This window comes from Alexandromys fortis, unplaced genomic scaffold (genome assembly GCF_014885135.2).
Source record: "Alexandromys fortis isolate MF-2015 unplaced genomic scaffold, M_Fortis_MF-2015_v1.1 scaffold_1, whole genome shotgun sequence".
NCBI classification, from domain to species: domain Eukaryota; kingdom Metazoa; phylum Chordata; class Mammalia; order Rodentia; family Cricetidae; genus Alexandromys; species Alexandromys fortis.
The window spans coordinates 3307450-3328553 of NW_026067927.1; the positions used below are offsets into that span (position 1 = coordinate 3307450).

The 21104-nt window shown below is 41.0% G+C and overlaps 1 protein-coding gene across 1 annotated transcript in view; it reads left to right on the forward strand.

Moving 5' to 3' along the window:
- Nup93 (nucleoporin 93) overlaps nucleotides 1-21104 on the forward strand; it is a 96780-nt gene that overhangs the window by 42962 nt on the left and 32714 nt on the right. The window contains exon 4 of the mRNA XM_050144249.1: nucleotides 20354-20416. Coding sequence (XP_050000206.1) covers nucleotides 20354-20416 — 63 coding nt within the window. The remainder of the gene's footprint in view (nucleotides 1-20353; nucleotides 20417-21104) is intronic.

Below are 21104 nucleotides of genomic sequence, written 5' to 3' on the forward strand. Positions count from 1 at the left end.
GCAGGAATGTGAAATTATGACCCCAGACTGAGTTTTTTTTGCCCCATATTTAAATGGTTGGGGACTGGGTAAATTTAGTAATCCTTTTCTTTTATTAAAGAGCCCTTTGTTTTTATCTACAATTTTTCAGATTTCTCACTATGCAGATTTGGGTGGCTTGGAACTCAGACTCATAGAGCTCACCTACTTCTGCCTCCCAGTTGCTGGTACTAAAGGTGTGTGCCACCACGCCCTATCAAATAGTCTTTTGTTTTTAACTAGTAACCTAAAAGTAGAAAGAATAAAGGTGTGCAGCAAAAGCTTGCATGGGAATCAAGATCTATCTCCCTTCTAAGATAATAGTAATAACTGTCTTACATTAATAAGCAAATCCATACTCTGCATATGTGGATTTATAAGACAGATCTTGGGATATTTCATTTTAGTATTTCTTCACATAACAGCTTACTTACTAAATGTAAAATAGATTTTTAATAGGATTCTGTTTGCAGTCAACCTGGCAGAAGCACATCTGTTTTGTAAAGAACACTGGCAACAAGAGTTAGTAAGCTAAAGGTCCTTCTTTTGAAGCCGTAATTGTCCTCCATATCGTAATGTCAGATTCCCAGAAGCCTGGGGCTCAGGTCCTATGCCTGGCTGTTTCTCTCAGTGCACAGTCACTAGACAGTGAGCTCAGCAAGGAGCAATAACACCAAGTCCTGGACTGAAGGGAGAACCCAGGCCAGGTGACTGACTGTAGGACCCTGGCCAGAACCTCAGTTTCCTGCACCTCATTTCCTTAACTTCTCCTACAAAGGAAATGGGTTTTCTCAGTACTTTTATAGCTATGAATTTTGTGAGTCTGTGTACTTTTATTATATTTTTTGTCCCCCTCACCCCCTCATTTGTTTGTTTTTTCCAGACAGGGTTTCTCTGTGCAACCTTGGCTGTCCTGGGACTTGTTCTGTAGACCAGGCTGGACTTGAATTCAGAGATTTATATTATTTCATTTTAATAACTATTAGACACGTAAGGTTTTCCTCTTTAATTTACTTGAGATAATCTTTTTAAAAAGATTTGTTTATTGATTTTTATTTGTGTATATGTGTGTGTGCCTGCATGAATTTATCCCTACCACATGAGTGCAGGTACACATGAAGGTTAGAGGGTGTCTGATCCCCTGAAACTGGAGTTACAGTTGTGAGTTGCCTGATGTGGGTGCTGGGAACTGAACCTGGGTCCTCTAAGTGTATTAAGGGCTCTTAACCACTGAGTCATCTTTCCAGCCTCTAAGATGGGGTCCTACTATATAGCCTAAACTGACTTTAAGCTCACTATATAGCTCAGACTGTCTTTTGGATTTGAAATCCTTCTGCTTCTGCTTCCCCAGTACTGAGATTACAAACATGAACCGACATTCCCAGTTTTGCTTGTTTTTAGTGTCTAGGGCTAACTTGGAAAATGGATTGCCATTTAAGACATTGAAGAGTGGGTGGGTTTGTGTTTGGCTAGTGATACAAGTAGAAACACCGCTTTTGTAAGTGCACCTTCCTAGTGTTTTCTAACCTCTACATCCAGGCACTAGGTGAAGGGAAATTAGCGACCACCTCTGTGTCCTCTGCCTTTTCTGCCAGAGTGTTCTGCAGCTCGGAGCCAAACTTCTTACATGGTTTCCTTAAAAATGGTCATGGAACTGGGGGGAAAGGACTCTGAGCTGCTTTTAGAATTTTCTCTGACACAAAGAAATATCCACTTAATTTATATTTGGGGTTAGTAAAGAATAAAGAAAAAGTCTTACAGACTCAGTGCAGTGAGAATTTGCTTTTATATAAACAAAGAGGGTTTTCTCACTCCCCTGTGTATGACCCTCAGATTCTACATCAGTGAGGTATTTTGACTTTTTCCACACTTGGGCCTTGTTCTTTTATTTTTTTTTCTTGCAACTCCAATCTCAGACAGAATTCTTATTGCTGCATGTCTGCTATGCTCAATACAGTATTTATTTGATCAAAAACAAACGAGTTTGCTTCTTGTATTGGTCCAGAGAGAGGTCCCCCAGGATTGTCTTTTGTCCAGTAATTGGAGCATAAGCTGAGCCTGGTTAATTTCAAAGCTACCCTCAACACATGCTCCCGGTGTCCTCCCTGTGCAGTGCTGAGCTCTTGGTGATACCTTGTATTGGGTATGGAACAAAAACTTGAATGTTGAATGTTAGAAGCAACCGTTGTGACCTCTGCTGTGCCACTGAATAGCACTGTGAGTGCAGTTCATTTTAAGTTAGGGTAAGAAGACTGAAAAGCTCTTCAGCTTTATAGGCTTGTTAGCAATATACATCTCCAAGTTAGGAATTTGCTGCTGTCGTAGAGAAAAATAGGCAAACGTGGGTTTTCTGTGTCAGTAATGTAGGTTCTCTCATTGTTGGACTCAGTGTTCCAGTACCGGTGTGTAGTGTGATCCTGTGTTTATTCTTGTTGTTGAGGGCTTTGATTTGTTTTTATGAGACAGAAATGTCGGAAGCGTCTCAATTTTGGGTATTTGACAGAAGTTTTGATGTAAGAAATGTTTGTTAGATTGCTTTTCTTTAAAGCACCAAAGTCTGTAACCTGGTTCTGTTTCTTAAAAGATAAATGATGGTGGTAGATTAAACAACCTTAAGTAGCCAAACTCTGAATACTAAAAAGCCAGATCAATATTTATGTAAAAGTACATTATGACATTGGCAAATGTCCTAGATCACTCAGGTTCTGCAAGTGTAGGTGTCGGGTTTGCAGCCAACAGATTGCACTCTTAGGCTCTGTGATGTCCCTCCCGTTGGAGAGGGAATGGTCTTTTAGTTCTTTGCAGACTATGCCATAACGATGGCCCTCTCCCTAACTGACCTGACTTTAACCATCTGGGCAGAGGTCTTGGGCAATTTCATCTTTGCTCTTACACAAAAACATTTCTGCAGTTGCATACTTATTTGCTGCATTGAATTTCCTTTTGTTAGAAAGGGAAACGTTAGTATTTTGATCTTTAATTTTCAAGTTATATGTTAAGCATATGGAAGAAAAAAATACCCCTTTCTGACAAGCACCTTAAAAATCATTACAGTAAAATGGGAACATTCATTACATACACATCGTATGTTTTCCTCTAAATGTTGTGCTAAGAAGTGACAGTTGAGCTGAACATATGTTAATAAAAGGCCTGCATTCCCTGTGTCACTGACAGTTTCATTGGCTGTATATTCCTGAAATGCAAATAACCTCTGTTCTTTTCAAAGATATAATTAACTCGAATAGTTATTTAGTATAATCTTTTAACTACTAAGAGACCAAGCGTTTAAGACGGTGAATTTACTGTTCTCTCTGAAGGGCAGTGCAGTTGACAAGGGCACAGTGAGCTGAGATATTCCTGCATGTTGAAGCCACATATTCCGTAGACTAAAATGGCAGAATCTGCCTGCTGCTGTATAAAGTCTTTTAACTACCATTTATTTTAGCATCATGACATGTGCAGATTCCTGCTGCTCAGTTAGGGACCAGCTTTGCACAACTGGTGTTGCAATCTGTGGCCACAGCACTGCATCACAATGCAGCAAATGTATTTTCCACCTGAACTGAACATGACAGAGAAGTGATTATTAACCATGCAAGATGTCGGAAGTCATCAAAAATTCACATCAGAGGAATTGTGGTGGCTTGGGTTGGAGGAAAAAAGTATCATAGCATTCCTTGCCTACATGTTGTCTCTCCCCCTCTTTAATCTTAACTTGGTACAGTCCGTTAACAATAAAATACCCTTCTGTAACCTATAAACTGTTCTCCCATCAGTTTATGCTTGCAAACTGATAGCTGACTTCTCTGAATCCGTGTGGAACACTTCTGATGGTGATGCTCTGCTCAGGGGGTCTGCCATGCCCCTCCTGTTAAGGGGGTGCTACAGTCTCATTGTCTAATTGGCCTCTAGAGCTCCAGTCATATTAGCACTTGCAGAGAGGTTGGGTTTTCTCCTTCTTCTTTCCTCTCTCTTTCCTCCTCCCACCGGACTCTTCAATTGAGGCAGTTGAGGGTGGGAAACCTTAAGCACTGGTGCCGGCGCGTTCACTCCACTAGAAGGGTATGGAAGAGCTGCAGTGACTGGCAGCGTCAGCTGGGCTGCAACTCCTTACATTTTTGAGAGCGGCAGGTAGGATTTCTTGTTTCCTAAAGATATTAAGATAAATGTGCCCTGTTAACAGAGTGGTAGCATGTTGCAGTGTCTTTGAAAGATAAGATCTTGGTTTGTGTGAAATTTTGAGATAAATTTGGTAGCAGTTAAGTCATTTGATAGAAAAAGTGTTTGATTCTTCTGAGAATCTCTCAGATTTGTGCCTTGTCATTTTAATATTTTTCTTTAAAAAATTGGGTGGGGCAGAGGTTCACTTAAAGATTCAAAGAGTTGGCTTATTTATTTATTTGTGGATTTCATCTTTAAGTAGCAAGTAGTGTGGACTTTCTACAAGATTTTTAAAAGAGACAGGTGAAGTACAGAGTTCTTGTATGATGTAAAATATGAAGATAAAATTTCTTTTCTTTGATAAAACCAGTTCCTTTAGAATTGAGGAACGTGTGTGTGTGTGTGTGTGTGTGTGTGTGTGTGTGTGTGTGTGTGTGAAAGAATCCTGTAACTTATGATTTCTGTCTAAGAAAAAATTACTGTCAAAGATATTTGGAATTATCTCACAGGGAATGTTTTAGCATAAGATTTTAAATGAGAAAATTAAATATTAGCTTCTAATTTATAAATCTTAATCATCAGTTATTGGCAATTTAGATTAAGAAAGCTGTTTTTAATTTCTTAAACTTCAACTGAGAAGAATATGGTTTTTTTACATATATTGTGCATGTATTTCAGTTTCTTCAGAGAGAAGTAAAATGAAAATTTCCTAGTTATATGAACATTGTCTTAGAGAAAAATGAGATAATAATGTTTCTATAGGTAATATTTAATAGCTTGATTAATATCAGAAGTAAATTGTTTTTAATTCAACATTTAATCAGTTCATTGTCACACCTTAAAAACCAGCAGAACAAGAAAGGTGATATATATGCCTTATCTATCTCAAAACTATTTTATTGTGGGAGCGGTAGGGGCTAGAGCCCTTTTTGAAGCTCGGACTTGGAAATTGCTCACCTGGTAGAGGGCTTTGGCCCCCTCAGAGGTGGGACTTTCCTTTACTAACAATAGAAGCTGGGGAAGCTGTCAAGTGGGAAATGGAGAGACCTGCTCAGGAGGGGAGCTGTCAGAATTTGGCTTCACTCAGCCCTGGGGGGGTCTGGTTACCAACTAAGATTCCTTTAAAACTCTGACCTGGTGCAGCGCTGCACAGAATTGATTTCTGAAAAGAGACAATAGCCGTGGTGGTTTGCATTTTGTAAAAGATGGAGGAACCTCTAACACTGACCCTGTTCAGGGAAATGACTCAGTTAGCTGTGCCTTGGTACAGTTGCACATTATTTCCTTTGTTTGAAGTGGGTGGATGCCAGTGCCTTCATCAGAGCTCCTTAATGTAATGTATGGAAAATGTCTCATCCACCATTTTTAACAATTAGCTGTACCATGGGCGAGGCAAGCTGGATGGATTCTGAAGACAACTGCGGGGCCATTCCATTTGCATTAGCTGCTGTGGCCCAGCTTTGTTACTGTAAAGAATGTCAACCATAACATATTCCGTAGAGAAGAGTTGGTTTTAGGAAAGGGAAAATATTCCAGAAAGAAAATGGAATCCTTTTGTCTATAGTAGGTATTTCTCGTGTAGCTGTAAAAGGTTGAAAATTTGTCTTTGGTTGAATAGGCAAAATATACTTTCAAGCTAATGCTGCCAGTGTGAAGAGTGTAACAGAGATCCTGGGTCAAAAATCAGATGAGCAATCATCTTAAAATGTGAGATTCCTGAGCGATTTTAGCAAATGACTTTAAGTAGTTATTCATTAATTATTGTAAATGTGAATTTATCACTGATCACAGATGGAAATGATTCTTGAGGGAAAAAAGCAAAGAGCAGTAACTTTCAGAGTTTCTTTTATTGTCTTTAAAAGAACATTTTCTATTTCTGAAAAGGATGGTTAAATTTTAGAGCTTTTTATTAAAAATATAATGACTTAAAAATGCATGATTAAAAGTTATAGAAAAAGTATTTTTAACAAAACAAGATTTTGTTCTCAAAAAAATAATAGATTGAGGTTTTCCATCTCACTCATGGGGACCATAGGGACCATTCTAGTGCTTTTGCTTAGTTAATAATTGTGGCTTAAAAACTACTCATATAAACCTCAGTTTTGCAGCTCTACGCTTATAAACCTTGAGTCTTAAATGTAGTTGGATTTGACTTGATTCAGACCTTTGTTTTGTTATGCTGCTGCTGAGAGGGATGTGTGGATTTTAACTTCGACTTGTGTGTTTATTTTTAAAGGCTGAAGAATGTTTCTGTCTTTAAACCTGAAGACTGTATAGTAGGTCTGGCCCTGAATTATGCTTGAGGAGTGAGTCACCAGGCTGTGTGGCCGTTTCAGTTCATCCTTCACAGAACTGAGTTCACAGAATTCTTCTGGCTTGTAGCATGCTTAGAAAGCTACCTCCTGTAGATTGTTGGGGCTGACGTTTGTCCTGCTCACTGCGTACCATATCTGTTTAATAGATGTTGGAGACTCAGAAGAGAGCAGTTTCCTTCACAGCAACTTTACATTGACATAGAAGAGTCAGTAAGCCCTGACCCCTAGAGAGATTTTCTTAAGTCCCCAGTGCTTGTAAAACCTGGCTATCAGTGTGGTTTTTTTTTCAATCCTAAGGAGCCTGCATTGAATGCATTAATTGTTCATATATATATACTAGAAAGCAAAGGGCCCTTTCCCTTTGAATCCACAAGCATTATACGTTGAAATGAAATCTTTGGGCAGTGAATTAGAACTGCAGCCTTACTTACATAGAATGTGTGGCGTAGGTGGTTTAAGGAGCTTTACAAAGCCTTTCTTTGAAAATTTTTAAAAACTATTTGGTTGAAGATTCTGTGGGTCCTCCCCTCTTTTTTCCTGTTATAGACTTTATTAAAAGCTCTGTGCCAAGTGCCCTTTTAGATCAGATGGGAGGTGGCAGAGGTCTAGTGCATTGTATTTTCTTTCTTCCATCCTGGTCTACTCAAGTTTGGCTGCTGGAAGAGGCTCTTCTTGATACTTGTAGGGCATGCGTGATTCTCTGCAGTTTCGAAGCTTTTTGGTTTTTCACACAAAATTTTAGCCTTTTCTTATAGTGAAAAATCGGGTTGGTTCTTTCCATGACAGCAAATACTTTCCTGTCACACCTTTGACTGCTCTGGCAGAACTGTGTGCAGACAAGCAGACGTGCCAGCCAGCCTGCTAGGAAGCGTTTGGTGGCACTAAGATGGCAGTGAGGAAGGAGTAAAATGGCGTCACCCCGAGCACTGAAGAGAGCTGGACTGGGTTATTTTCTTAGTCCTGGAGACATCCTCAGAAGCACTGCTTCTCGCTCATGGATGCTCATTATTACCAGGAGAGAGAAATTCGGAGATTTTCCTAAAGGCTTGTTAGCGCTTGTATCTAGACTTCATATACCACCTTTAAGAAATTGTATTAACACTTTGGAATGACCTCTGATGTGTATTTTTTTAAGTGTATAAGCTTGCTTGTTATATGGATACAGTTTTAGAAAATGTAGAACTGTACGTATCATTCTTGTGAGAATTTTTTTGTCTTATTCTAGTTTTTCATGAACTTTTGTTGTTTTACATATGAAATACGCCGGTCTCGCGTATTCTGCAGGGGAGGTGTGGTCAGAGTGGCGATGACAGTGCTGCTTTTTCCATCCCCATCTCTTACAGGTTTGGAATTTTTGGAGCTGACCATGAAGTTTATCTAGCGTAGTCAGCTCATCCAGGTTAAGTAAAAGTAAGGTTTGCTGCAATAAATAACTTCTCAAGGTCAGGGAACCAGAGGGTAGATCTCTGGGAAGCAGCTGATACCGTTCTACATCCACAGCACCCAACTCCTGACCTGCATGCTGTCTGCATCAGATTCCATTTTTATTTCCTCTTTGTTGACTGGCTGGTCAATTGAGCTTCCAGCACAGTCAGTTTGTCTGTGCTGGAGCATCCTGACTCACAGAGGTGTCTGTTTTCAGAAATGACTTTCTGAGCTGTGCTTGCAGTCTTTCTGGGTTTGTGTTGAAGTTGATATACACTTATCAGTTTGTCTTTCGTAAACACACATTTAAAAATATGATCTTTCCCGCAAGTAGAGCTCTTAGGCTCATAGTGATGGTTGAACATGAAGAATAAGGCACTCAGAGCTAGGATAGACCTGTACTCTCTGAAGGCATCCCCAGCAGCTAACCCCTCTACTCCAGCTATGAGAGACTGTTCAGGGGTGCCACTTCTGCCGGAGAAGGGAATTAGTAAAAGGCATTTAGCTGCCTTTCATTTGGGGCAGTTGTGCTTGAAAAAAATAGCCTTACCCCATGTTCTCCATTGCTTATATTTTTCAGTCCTGCTGACTGTATCTATGGTGACAGTACTAAGTGGTGCTTTCTGCAGTATTCCTCTGCTCTAACAGTAAAGTCAAAAGGTTTCCAGCCTTAAAACAGGTTTAGGAGAGAGCGAAGCTCCAAGCACTCTTAACAAAGGAATGCCTTGACCAAATTACACTTAAAACAACTGGAAATCAGAGAAGCTCTCTTCTGATGGTTGTTTCCACATTTAAAAAAAAATGAATTTTTGAGCTTCAAGAAGGAGCTGCAGTGAAATTAGGCCTCTTTTCTGTGACAGTCATCCTGGCTGATGCTCAGATGCCATCAGCATAAACACTGCTGCAGAGCAGAAGAACCTAGGATTCTTGACTGTGGTGTGAATGACCGACCGACACTGTGTACCAGCAGGGAATGAATATAAGTGTGGCATGTAAACTTTGTCCTAACAGCATTCCTTTTGCTTGCTAAGAGCTCACACTCAATCCTGTGGAAAACAAGTTGCTGGCTCTCACTTGGCTGACTGAGATACACCCTCTGCTAAACCCCTACCCTCAACCCCTGGCTCAGTGTCTAACGCCTGCTTCCCCTCCACCCCCAGAAGAGTAGAAGGCACAAGATCAGATAAAGCTCAGAAATCTACTTCTAGCCCTGTTTCTTGTTACTGGTAGAAATTACTTCTATGGGTTCTTTCAGATGGTTTTGAGGGCCATGGAAAGGCATGCTTATAAGTGAGGCCATCGTTGATGTAAGGACAGGTTTAGAATCTGAAGTCCAAGATGGACTTGAAATGTTTTTTTTATCCCCTAATGCACCACCTTATTCCTCCCCTAGAGTGACCGTGGGTTCAGTTTTTAGATCTATTCATGTCTTTGACTGAGGGCTCTGCTGCTGTTCTTTGAAGCCAGGCATACAGTGAACTATTAATATTCATTCCACTTGCAAAGCTAGATTGAAAAAGTTCTTTCTGCAGAATGTTTCACTTTCTTGTGTCTCCACAGTTTAGCCCAGCAATGTTCTGACTTTAGGGGGCAATTGGATGAAGGAGAGGAAGTGCTCACAATTGTATTTTCTCTTTGGTGCTACCTCAGTGTTGGAGCAGCTGGCTGGCCCCCTTCCTTGCCTGATGTCTTCCAGTGTGATATCTTCATTTCTCCCAGCAAAAGGGAAGACAGGATGGCCAGCAGAGGCTCTGCTACCACAGTCAGGCACCCATGTACATCATGGCCCCTCTCAACTGGGCACAGGCCTGGGCATAGTTTTTAAGTGTGATAGCAGTACTGATGAGGTTGTTTCTCTCTTCAGCCCCTTACACAGGCATGAAGGGGATGGCAGAACTTTGGGATTTGGAGGAAAGAGGAATCTCCAGAAAAGCATCATCATCATCATCATTAGCAGTAGTAGTATTTTATTGCCACCAATGTCAAGATAATTGTTAAGTATTGTACTAATTTATATGATGTCATCCTTGTACCCTCTGTATGACGGCTCCAAAGCCTTTCAATAGCTGAGATGTGTGAACTGTTTCTCTTTCTTGAATATCTAGACATGGCTGGTAGGCAGGTAATAAGAATGCCCAGTACCCTTAAAAGGGGCAGAACTGGCTTTATTATAACACCAGTAGCATATGATTTAAGTAGCCCTCACTGGGTTGCAGTCCCTGTCATGGTATTCCTCAAGGTAGCAACTCGATGTGTTAGCCATCCTCAGTCTGACACCTAGGTGTAGAACTGGGAAGAGGCACCCAGTACTTTGTGCCCACTTTTTTTTTTTTTTTTTTTTTTTTTTGAGACAGGGTTTCTCTGTAGCTAGTTCTCCTGGAACTAGCTTTTGTAGACCAGACTGGCCTTGAACTCACAGAGTTCACCTGCCTCTGCCTCCCAAGTACTGGATTAAATACATGCACCACCACCGCTCGGCTTTGTGCCCACATTGTTTTTTGGTATCTCTGTAGCCTATACCACACCACCATGCTGCTGTTTTGCTCACAGCTTTACTCGCCTCTGAAGTCTTTCTTGTTTTTTTTTTTTTTTTTTTTTTTTTTCCCAGGGTGGGATGCATTCGATACAGGGTTTCTCTGTGTAACCTTAACTATCCTGGAACTCGCTTTGTAGACCACACTGACTTCGAACTCACTGAGATCTGCCTACCTCTGCCTCTGAAGTCTTACAAGATGGGTTTTTGTTCTGGGGTGTTTTTTTTTTCTTTGGGGGGCATACAAATGGGTAGGAGGGAGGAAATACTGGGGCGTTCTTGGAAGGCAGTGGTACAGATGGACTAATACAGGTTTTTTAAGAGACCAGGCAGGTCAGCATACTATGGCCAAAATGTTGCCTCTGTGCCCCTTTGCTGGTCTGGGCATTCTTCCATTTATTAGAGCCTCCTTATGACATTGAGTTATTTTTCCTGTGAAAATTAGAAGACTGTCTTATAAACCAGTTTGAATTATGGTTTTTGAATTGAAAAAAAAAAAAATCCCAGGGGCTGATCTCTGGACAAGACTGATTCTTCCTCTCTGAGCAGTCATTGTCTTCCAACATAAATGGGAAAAAATGTCTCATGGTTTTTATTGAATCCAATGTTTCTGTAGCACTAACCAAAGTTCTAGAGTCTTTAGCTATGCTCACTATATTTCTTGTTTCATCTTGAAAGAAGAATTATTCTATTTTTAAAAATGTATTTATATCGGGCTGGAGAGATGGCTCAGTGGTTAAGAGCATTGCCTGCTCTTCCAAAGGTCCTGAGTTCAAGTCCCAGCAACCACATGGTGGCTCACAACCATCTGTAATGAGGTCTGGTGCCCTCTTCTGGCCTTCAGGCATACACGCAGAAAGAATATTGTATACTAAATAAATAAATAAATATTTAAAAATAAATAAATAAAACCTGGAAAAAAAAAGCTAGATTTTATCCGGGCGGTGGTGGCACACGCCTTTAATCCCAGCACTCGGGAGGCAGAGGCAGGCAGATCTCTGTGAGTTCGAGACCAGCCTGATCTACAGAGCTAGTTCCAGGACAGGCTCCAAAACCACAGAGAAATCCTGTCTCGAAAAACCAAAAAAAAAAAAAAAATTATTTATATCCCCTGTCTCCTACCACCTTGAAGACAGGATCTCAATATGTAGCCTGACTGTCTTTGTGTAGATCAGGCTGGCCTCAAACTGCCTCCCAAGTGTTGGGATTAAAGATGTACACAACCATGCCCAGCCTCGTTGCTTATTTTGTCTTTACACCTTTGTTTCTGTCTCGGCAGTTCATTCAGTCACAGCATTCATTCCTAATACCACTGTTGACTTTGTGTTAATATTTTGATTTGGGGCTAGTAAGATGACTCAGCGGGTAAAAGCATTTGTTGCCAAGTTTAATGACTTGAGCTTAGTCTCTGGAACCCATGTGGTGGAAGGAGAGGACCAGCTCCACAGATTGCCCAAATAAGTAAATGTGAAATGAGGACTTTAAGTATTTTGACTTTGAATATTGATTACAGATTTCCTATTAACTTGTTTATATCATACATATTAAATGAGAAGAAACATACAGATTTTTGTAGTACCCACATTTTTGCATTGTGTCTGATACCTTTTCATACGTGTCCCACCTGCCGCAGTGCCTCATTCTCGGTTTTGACAGCATGGGCTGCTGGTTAGTCTGTTGAAGGAGAAAGATAGGGAATAGTGTTTTGTCTTTTGAGGGCTGTATAAAATATGGCTATTGCTTCGTTCAGTCAGCCTCTGGTTGTGTGTGTGCATATGTATGTACAGCAGTGGCCAGAAGATCATTTATTAGTGTAGATATGAGTAAAAACTCTAAAAGAAACAGTGCAGTTTTGTTGGGGGGGGGTTGTTTGGTTTAGTTTTTCAAGATGTGGTTTCTTTATGTAGCCTTAGCTGTTCTAGAACTTGCTCTGTAGACCAGGCTGTCCTCAAACTCACAGAGATCCACCTGCCTCTGCCTCCCATGTGCTGGAATTAAAGGTGTGCGCCATCACTGCCCACCTTTTTTTATTTTTCTTTCTTTTTTTTTAATGCCATTTTTCTTTTCTGACTAAACTGAACATGGAAATTTTTCTCCTTAGAGATTCTTTTTTAAAAAGTTCAGTCTCTGTGAGCCCCTGTGAGCATAGTTAATTGATTCTGTGGGTTTTCTTGTGATGTCCTTGACTCCTCTGGCTCCTACAATTATTCCTTCTTCTCTCTGAGCTTAGCCTCTCTGTTCGCCTGTGGGTCTCTGCATCTGTTTCCATCAATCACTGGATGAAGCCTCTCTGATGACAATCAGGATAGGTACCCTATACTCAGTATAGTAGAATATCCTTAGGCATCATTGCATTGGCTTTTTTTCCCCCTCCAATAGTGTTTGGTTCTATCCTTGGTCTCTAGGCCATCCATTCTCTGGGTCCTGGTAGTGACCCTCCAGGTAGTGTCAGGGGTGGACTCACTCTCATGGCATGGGCCTGGCCATTCCCACAAACTCTATGCCACCCTTACCCTAGCATATCCCATAGGAGGACAGACTGACTGTAGCTCAAAGGTTATGTGGCTGCCTTGGTGTTCCAGTCCCTTCACTGGAAGTGTTGCCTGGTCACAGGAGAACTGCCATTGCCAGTTCTGGGTATGTTGGAGACGTTTTCTTAATTGTGGTCCCCTCTTTTCAGATGACTTTAGCTTGTGCTGAGTTGACATAAAACTAGCCAGGACAGCTAGTAAATGGATATAGTCAAAAGTAACACCTTTTTTTTTTTTCCTGCCCCTGGAGATCAAGCTCATAGCCTCACTTGTGCCATAAATATACATAGTTGGAACAAAAGTTTCACAAAACAGTGTCCATCCAGACCATCTAACAATTTCTGTTGCATTTTGTTTAATTTAAAATGCTGTTTGAGAGCCAGGTGTGTAGCACACAACCTCTAATCCCAGCAGAGCCAGGAGGATCTTGAGTTTAAGGCCACTGGGTTACTTAACACAATTTTTCTAAAAATAAATTTAAGAAAATTCTTCTTTAATTATAGGTTCTGACCTATGTCTCTAAAGCTATTGTCTTAAAGGTATGCCAAACATCAGCGTTTATTGCCATCCCTCCTCTGTGAGGTAGAGGGCATAGCAAGCAAGTGTAAACTGCTTCTCTCACCTTGATTTGATTGGTTGAGAGATAGTGAAGTAGTGTTAGGTGTAAAAGAATCCTTTTAAAAAGCCAATAAACAGAGAAACAAACAAACCACCCTAGACCCCCTCAGTACCTGTGCTTCTCCTAGCACTTCTTACCCTTCCCTACCCTGAACCCCTCCCTCCCAGGGCCTGGACTTTGCTTCCCTTCCCCCAGCTTCTGGTCCCTATGGAACTCAGCCACATTGGACACGTGGTCTCTGGGCTCCTTGCTGTCTACACTCCCGCATCTCTGTGGGTTGCTTGCCCCCCTTCTCCTCTCTCACTCTCCACCTTCTCCCCTCTCTCATGGCCTGGTAGAGTCTGCTGGCCATATTTAGCCTGAACTGTTCCAGATGCCTCCGACTGTTTTCTCCCTCATGGCTGCCATCGGCATTCTCAACTATACCTTGGAGTAGTCATGTCCTCATTTTCCATTCAGAAAGCAGCCAGAAAATGTGAGTTATAAGTCTGAACTTTGCTATTGTAAACTAGGTCTGTGGCCCCCAACCACATTTTTGTTTGTTTTTGAGACAAGGTTTCACTTCGAAGCCTGTATCTTAATTATTGGCTAGCCTTAAACTAAAAAATAGATTAACCGTGCTTTCTGATTGCTGAAATTAAAGGTGTGTGTCACCACACATGGTGAACTAGATCTTCTTATGTGGAGCTACTGTCGCTTCTAAGTGGATAGGAACGAGAAAAATATGTGACTACTTGACTTTTAAACCTTTATGTGGAGCCAGGCAATGATGGCGTATGCACATCTTTAATCCCAGCACTCAGGAGGCAGAGGCAGGTAGATCTCTGTGAGTTCGAGGCCAGCCTGGTCTACAAGAACTAGTTCCAGGACAGGCTCCAAAGCTACACAGAGAAACCCTGTCTCGAAAAAACAAAACAAAATAAAAACTGAACAAACAAAAACCCCTTTATTTATCTTTATTTATATAAATAAACTTTTATTTATCTCTTTTTTAAAGATTTATTAATTAATAAATTGGATTTTACCTGCATATATATCTGTATGAGGGTGTCAGATCCCCTGGAACTGGACCTACAGACAGTTGTGAACTGCTTGTTTGGATGCTGGAATTGAACCCCTGTCCCCTGAAAGAGCAGCTCTTAACCCTTGAGCCATCTCTCCAGCCTCCTTTTGTTTATTTATTTATACATACCGAGGATTGAACACTGACTTTTGTGCTTAGGAAGCAGTTCTACCACTGAGCTATATCTTCAAAGTATGTATATTAAAATATGATATAGATAAGTATTAGAGAGACAGTTTAACATTGGGTTAAAAGTGAGAGCCAGATTTGGGCATATGTAACACATGCCTATAATAAAGTGTGGTATTTTGTACAAACGCCCTTTAGAATTTAGAACCTATTGAACAAACCTTTCTGCCTCCTCGTGCTGTTCCCGCGGCTTCCTAGCCAGGCCTCCCCGGAACCATAAACTGCTGACTGCATCACCCAGGACAGTGCTCATCCCCCTTATGACCCCAAGAGAAACTGCCTTTGTTGTGTGTGTGTGTGTGTGTGTGTGTGTGTGTGTGTATAAACTGAAACCTTTGCAGAATGAGAAAAGAACGGGAAAAGAAGAATAAAGAACATGATCTGAGCAGCACATATCTGAACTCGTTCCATACTTCTTAGGCTAGTAATTTTCTAAGTCTTTTCACTACACCGAGGCATCTGACCTGAACCTTGGCAGGAAGTCAATAGAGCTGGACTCTGCTGGCCCAGTTATTTTTTAAAACTGTCTTACAGAGTAGGACTCTCTGGGCCCCAACCTCATGGGAAAGTGTAGCTCCTGCGCTACAGGACTGTGCACAATCTGGGACTAAGCTGGAGACTTAAAAACACACGCACACAGACAGACACGGGGACACCGGTCATCCTTGATACAAGAATGGCAAGTTTATTGTGCTCCAGGGAAGCTTATATAGGGATCCTTAACTGATAGCAATGCCCTAGCTCTGGGGATCTTTCAGCTGCAGGCCTCACCAGAACCCACTCCCCTGCCCTCAGGGTCTCATGCTCAGAGCAGCTACAGGCACAGGTAAACAAGTTGTTTTGCTCAGTTCACTCTAGGGTCTGAGGCAGGTATAGAAAGTCAAGGGGTCAGAGGTCTGCAGCCCCCAACAGGAAAGGACAGATGTATTAAGGATATTTTTGTCTTCTTTGGGGCTCCACCCTTTTAAAGGGAATGAGATTTTAATTTTCATTGGGAGAGCCAGTACTCAGAGCTTCCTGTGCTTCTTCCTAATTGGGGATTCTTGCTGAGGTAAATGTTAACATTTCAGTTTCTCAGCTGTAAATAGGGTGGGAGGAGTCTAGGGGTGGAGTGGTGGTATTTGGCTTGAATTGGCCCCATCTTTGGATGGCTTAAGTCCTTTCTGAATGGGACTATTCTGTGTTACAGAAAACTGTAAATCAAAACCCATTCCAAAAGCCAGTACAGTGTCTGTTTCTGGAAAGGAGGAGCAAATGGAAAAGTTAGGAGTAGGCATATTACTCTGAGTGGGAGAGGGCTGATGTGCCTTTGCTCAGAGGCTTCCCCTTGTTCTCCAGAGGCCTTTCAGATGAGAAAAGCCACTTCTCCAGGATGAGGAGAGCCTCACAGAGTCCAGAGAGAAAAGAAGCACATAGACAACGTCTGGCTAATCCCACCAGGGGAGAATAATAACACTATCAAAAGTTTGAAACAAGCTTTATTAAATACTGGTCAGAATGGTGGACACTGGCCAGATCTATACCCGGGATTCCCAGATATGGCAATGAATTACATTAAGCGGGGGTTTATAAAGACCCACAAGTCTGTATATTAACCATCTTTATTCAGTCAGAAGCAAGCTTACATCTTGACCTACTTCCTGCCCATGTACCTCCTGCCTACATGTGATCAAGTACTTCCTGTGCAGTTGGGGCAACCAAGCTTGTTTACAGAAGCAAAAACCATGTAGTTTATTATCTTACATGAGCAGTGGTTCCCAGCATTCCAGGAAGTCCTTGGGCAAGTGGGGCTTACAGGTTAGAGGTATTTTTGTTTTATAGATCCCTTAAACATAGTAATTTATACTTAAAACGTAACTTTAGTTATCACGAGTCAAAGGAAGAAAGTTGGATAACCTGGGTGGAGGCAGATCATGTTTCTGTCCAGCTATTTCTTTTTCCTGTTATATTTTGGGTTTTGTTGCTTTGAGACAGTGTCTCACTCTGAGGCTCAGATTGGCTTTGAATTTGCAGCAATCCTCCCAAGTGCTGGGATTAAGGTGGTGAGCTACCACACCTGGCCCTGTCCAGCTTCTGAGAAAGAAGAGGAAGACAAAGAGTCTTTTTCCCACTTTGATGTTTATTTTTGCTTCATTATTTTATTTACGTGATAAAATACATTGTTGTCTCCATCTGTAATTTAGTGATTTTGTTACTGTTACCAGAGTTGTTAATAGTCAGTGCCTAGTTTGGGCTACCCATCCTCTATAGGCTAGTTAACAAAACAGGCATGAAGAGCAGAAAAACATTTATTCAGTATCTGGCCACACTGGGAGAGGAACAAAGAGGAGCAAATCCATTTTCAAGGTCCTGACATGAGGTTTAGGTTTAAATAGAGAGCAAGATGTGTGCATAGCTAAGCAGTGCTAGTCCAGGTGTGCCCCTCCCTTCACTGTCTGGGCTCCAGTCTGTTCTGCAAGGTGGTCTGAGAAGTTGTTGGACCCGTGGAAAGTCTCTGTCTTGGGGACCAGTTGCCCCTTTGACTGGCACTAGGCTTCAGCCCATTTTCTCCCATCATGAGGTAGCTGGGGAAATTTGAATCTCTTGTGAGGGTGGGGTGGAAGAGTCTATTGTCTAATAGTTTGTTAGCCAGAGGGAGAGAAACTGTGTCTTTAGAATGTCTTTTTCATTTTTCATTATTTTTTTTCCTTAAGAGATGTGTTCTTTAATAGATATTAATCACCACTAGATGGCACAAGACCCCCTCACTACTCTGTACTTGTTAATTTTTTTAAGATTCTTTTCAAGATAGGCTTCTAATGTATATTTTTTTAAAAATATAATATGTATAACCCATTCTAATGTTTCCTTTTAGAAAGGAATAAAGGATAAAAATCTAAGATCAGAATAAATATAATTGGCCATGTATATAACCAAAACTAACTTTCTAGAATAAGCATTTTGTCTGACTTGCACAATATGGTGGTTCAGACTTGTAATACTTGTGGCCCTAGCTTGGCAGGCTGAAGCAGGAAAATTGGAAGTTTAGGGCAGCCTGGGAGAGAGAGGTGGACGGACCTGTCGGGGGTAGAGATTGAATACATACATATTTTCTTATCATTTTTGCCTAAATAATATGGTATATAAACTATTCATACAGCATTTATGTTGTGTGAATAACCTATGCTTTAAATTGTGCATAGGTTATATGTGAATACTGTGGTGTCTTGGGAAGGGGTCTGGAACCAGTCTTCTAGCATTCTGAGGGATGGTTGTGCTGTGAGCTGTGTGCATCACAGAGAACAGGCAGCTTTTGAGGTACATAAAGGTGTGGTCTTTGTTCATATGTGGGTCATATCTGAAATCTGAGTCTCATGCACAAATACTTTAGTTAATTTGTTGATATTTAAAAACATAGTTTTTAAAAGACAAATAGCTTGCTCTGACCCCAAATGATGTCTATTCTCTTTTTCTATAATAATCTTTTATCTTTGAAATTATAATATGATTGGATCATTTACCCCCTTCCCTTTTCCTCCCTCCAGCCTCTCCTATGTAAAAGCTCCATCCCTAATTTTTCTTAAATTCCTAGCCCTTTTTTTCCTGCCTGTTATTGCTGAGGTGTGTGTGTGTGTGTGTGTGTGTGTGTGTGTGTGTGTGAGAGAGAGAGAGAGAGAGAGAGAGAGAGAGAGAGAGAGAGAGAGAGAGAGGGGTCTTCTTCAGATTTCATTCTTAGAAATTAAGGGCTCTGTTTCACGGTGAGAAGTATTTTGCTTTGCATTTGTTAGTATGTATGTATGTAAGAGAAGTCTGAGTGCAGGCACAGTTACAAGCAGTTAAGTGCTGATCAGAGAAGCAGAGACGGAATATCAGACTCAACACACATATTGCTCTCTGCTTCAGCTAAAACAAAATTAAATTAAAATTAAAAATTAAGCTAAGCCTTGACAAATAGCAGCTTCTCCTCCTACCCTGCTTTGTTCAATCAGCTTTCTGTTGTAGCAGAACATGGTCCCTGCCTACCTATTGCTTGTAATATCAACTCACGGTAATAGATGTATAGTTTTGTTTATGAATGGTGACGCTGTGTACCTTTAATTTAGCTTTGGCTATTAAAGCCCTTAAAAGAAAGATAGTGAGTGGCCCCAACACAGTGGGACCCTGACTCAAAAACAGAGAATTCGTAATAAAAGTTTACTGACTTTTCCCCCATGGACAATGTATGTATATATTATAACTATGTCTTTTACCCCCCCTCCCCCTTTCTTATACATGGAGTCCATTACATTTTAAAAAGGAGACTGAAGCCTCTTCCTACCCTTACCCACAGTCCTGTTACCAGTATAGATACAGTCTGCATTGAGTCCTCAGAGCTGCCCTGGGTGGTCTTTCTGAAGGACTGTTTGCTGGGAGTTGGCTGCTCTTCGCCCATCCCAGTGCATCCTGCAGTTTGGAGTGTGAGCACAGGTATAGGGGACTCACGGGCCAATAGATAGAAATCTTGGAAATCTGTGAACATTAATAATATCTTACCCAAATTATAGTCCCATATGGCCCTCCATCCACATTTGTTAACCAGAAGCTTAAGAACCAGGACTATTTGGTTGTTAAAATGTAAGTAATCAAAACTAACGTGTAGAAAATTATCAAATACCTTTAAATTGAGCTTGTCATTTAAAACCTTTTGCATAATTCTTTCTATTACAGTTCCTCAAATTCCTTTTTAAATAAAGCATAACAGAAGCATTACAAGGAAAGCAGGTCATTTTAGAAACGTACAAATGATGAATAGTGGACTTTGCCAAATATTAACTGTGTCTTACATTGTAGGTGGAACTGGGGTGGATCTTAACTTGGAGTCTTCCATATTACAGCTAAAACTTTGATCTCAACACCAGAATATGTAATACTAATATTAGTTTTCTGTGTTCATATTTGGTTCCTGAGCTCCAAGCCTTGGAAAAGATGTTTTCCATTTGTGTGGAAGGTGGGGCATTGACCTCGAGTCTGCCTGCATCCATTTGTGGCTATTGTTGCAATCTCTTGTTGCCTCCCTCACCTGGCCTCATCTCAGGCAAATAAGGACAGAGCAAGAACAAGGAAGACTTCCTGGCTACCTTTTCTTAATGCCACCAACATATCTAGACTTAATCAGTATTAATGATAGAGTTGTGTATCGGGCCTTGAGGCCAAAAACTTGATTATATTATCTCATTATTATACATAAGTCAACTGAGATTTAAGTTTCGCTAAATTAGTAAATGGTAGTAAATGGAGGTGCTCGGCTTTGGCAGGGACAGAGAGGGCGGGGAGGACATAGTTCCTAGTCTTCCAGTTTGACCTACAACTTCCTGTGTTGCTGAGAATGCCCTTGAACTGATAACTCCTTTCCCTGCCTCCTTGGAGGTAGAAATTATAGCCTTGCGTACCGCCTCAGATTCTTCTGATGATCTTTGTTCTGCAGTGTACTTCTGCTATTTGAAGGTAACCTTGGTTGTGTCATTTTACCTCCTTTCCTAGGGCTTCCTGAAGAATGAGAAAGATAATGCCCTGTTATCTGCCATTGAAGAGTCCCGGAAGAGGGTAAGAAAACAACTAAAAGTGCAGTGCTCAGCAGTGCAGTGCAGGTCCATGCTTTCTTTGTCACAGCATGATGGCAACATCTTTTTTTCATTATTTTATTTTGTTTTATGCTGTCATTTCTTTTTAGTTTGGGGGACATGTATAAGTCAAAAGACAACTTTTGCCAGGTCGATTATTTCCTTTTACTGTGTGGGTTTGGGGGTCAAACTTGGGTTTCCAGGTTGGCAGCAAGCACCTTTACCCATTGAGCTATCTTGCTAGCCCAATAACACCATGCTAACATTTTCTCAAATGCTTTTAAAATATATTTGGTACGCTAAATGATGGCAAGTATATCAGCCAGAATAGCCATTGTACATTTTTGCCTACCTCCACCCCTGCAAAATGCTCTCAATGGTGTTTCTGGATGCTTTCATTCTGGGAGCATATAATAATTGTTAGGTGAGACTCCCCAGATACAGTAGGATAGATAAATGTGCATATTTTGCAAAAGTCTTCCTGGTGCCATTTCCTTTACTAACAAGAGTTATCTCCTTTGTTTCTGACAAGGATTACAGCCTTTCAGTAGCATCCCAGTTCAGTTTTGAAACTCCTGAGAGGTCTTTAGGGAGGAAGGAAAACAGGTTAGCTGTCAAGTTTGACCTGAGTCTGAGAAGGTGGCTTTTCTTGGAAACATCTGTCAGTCTGC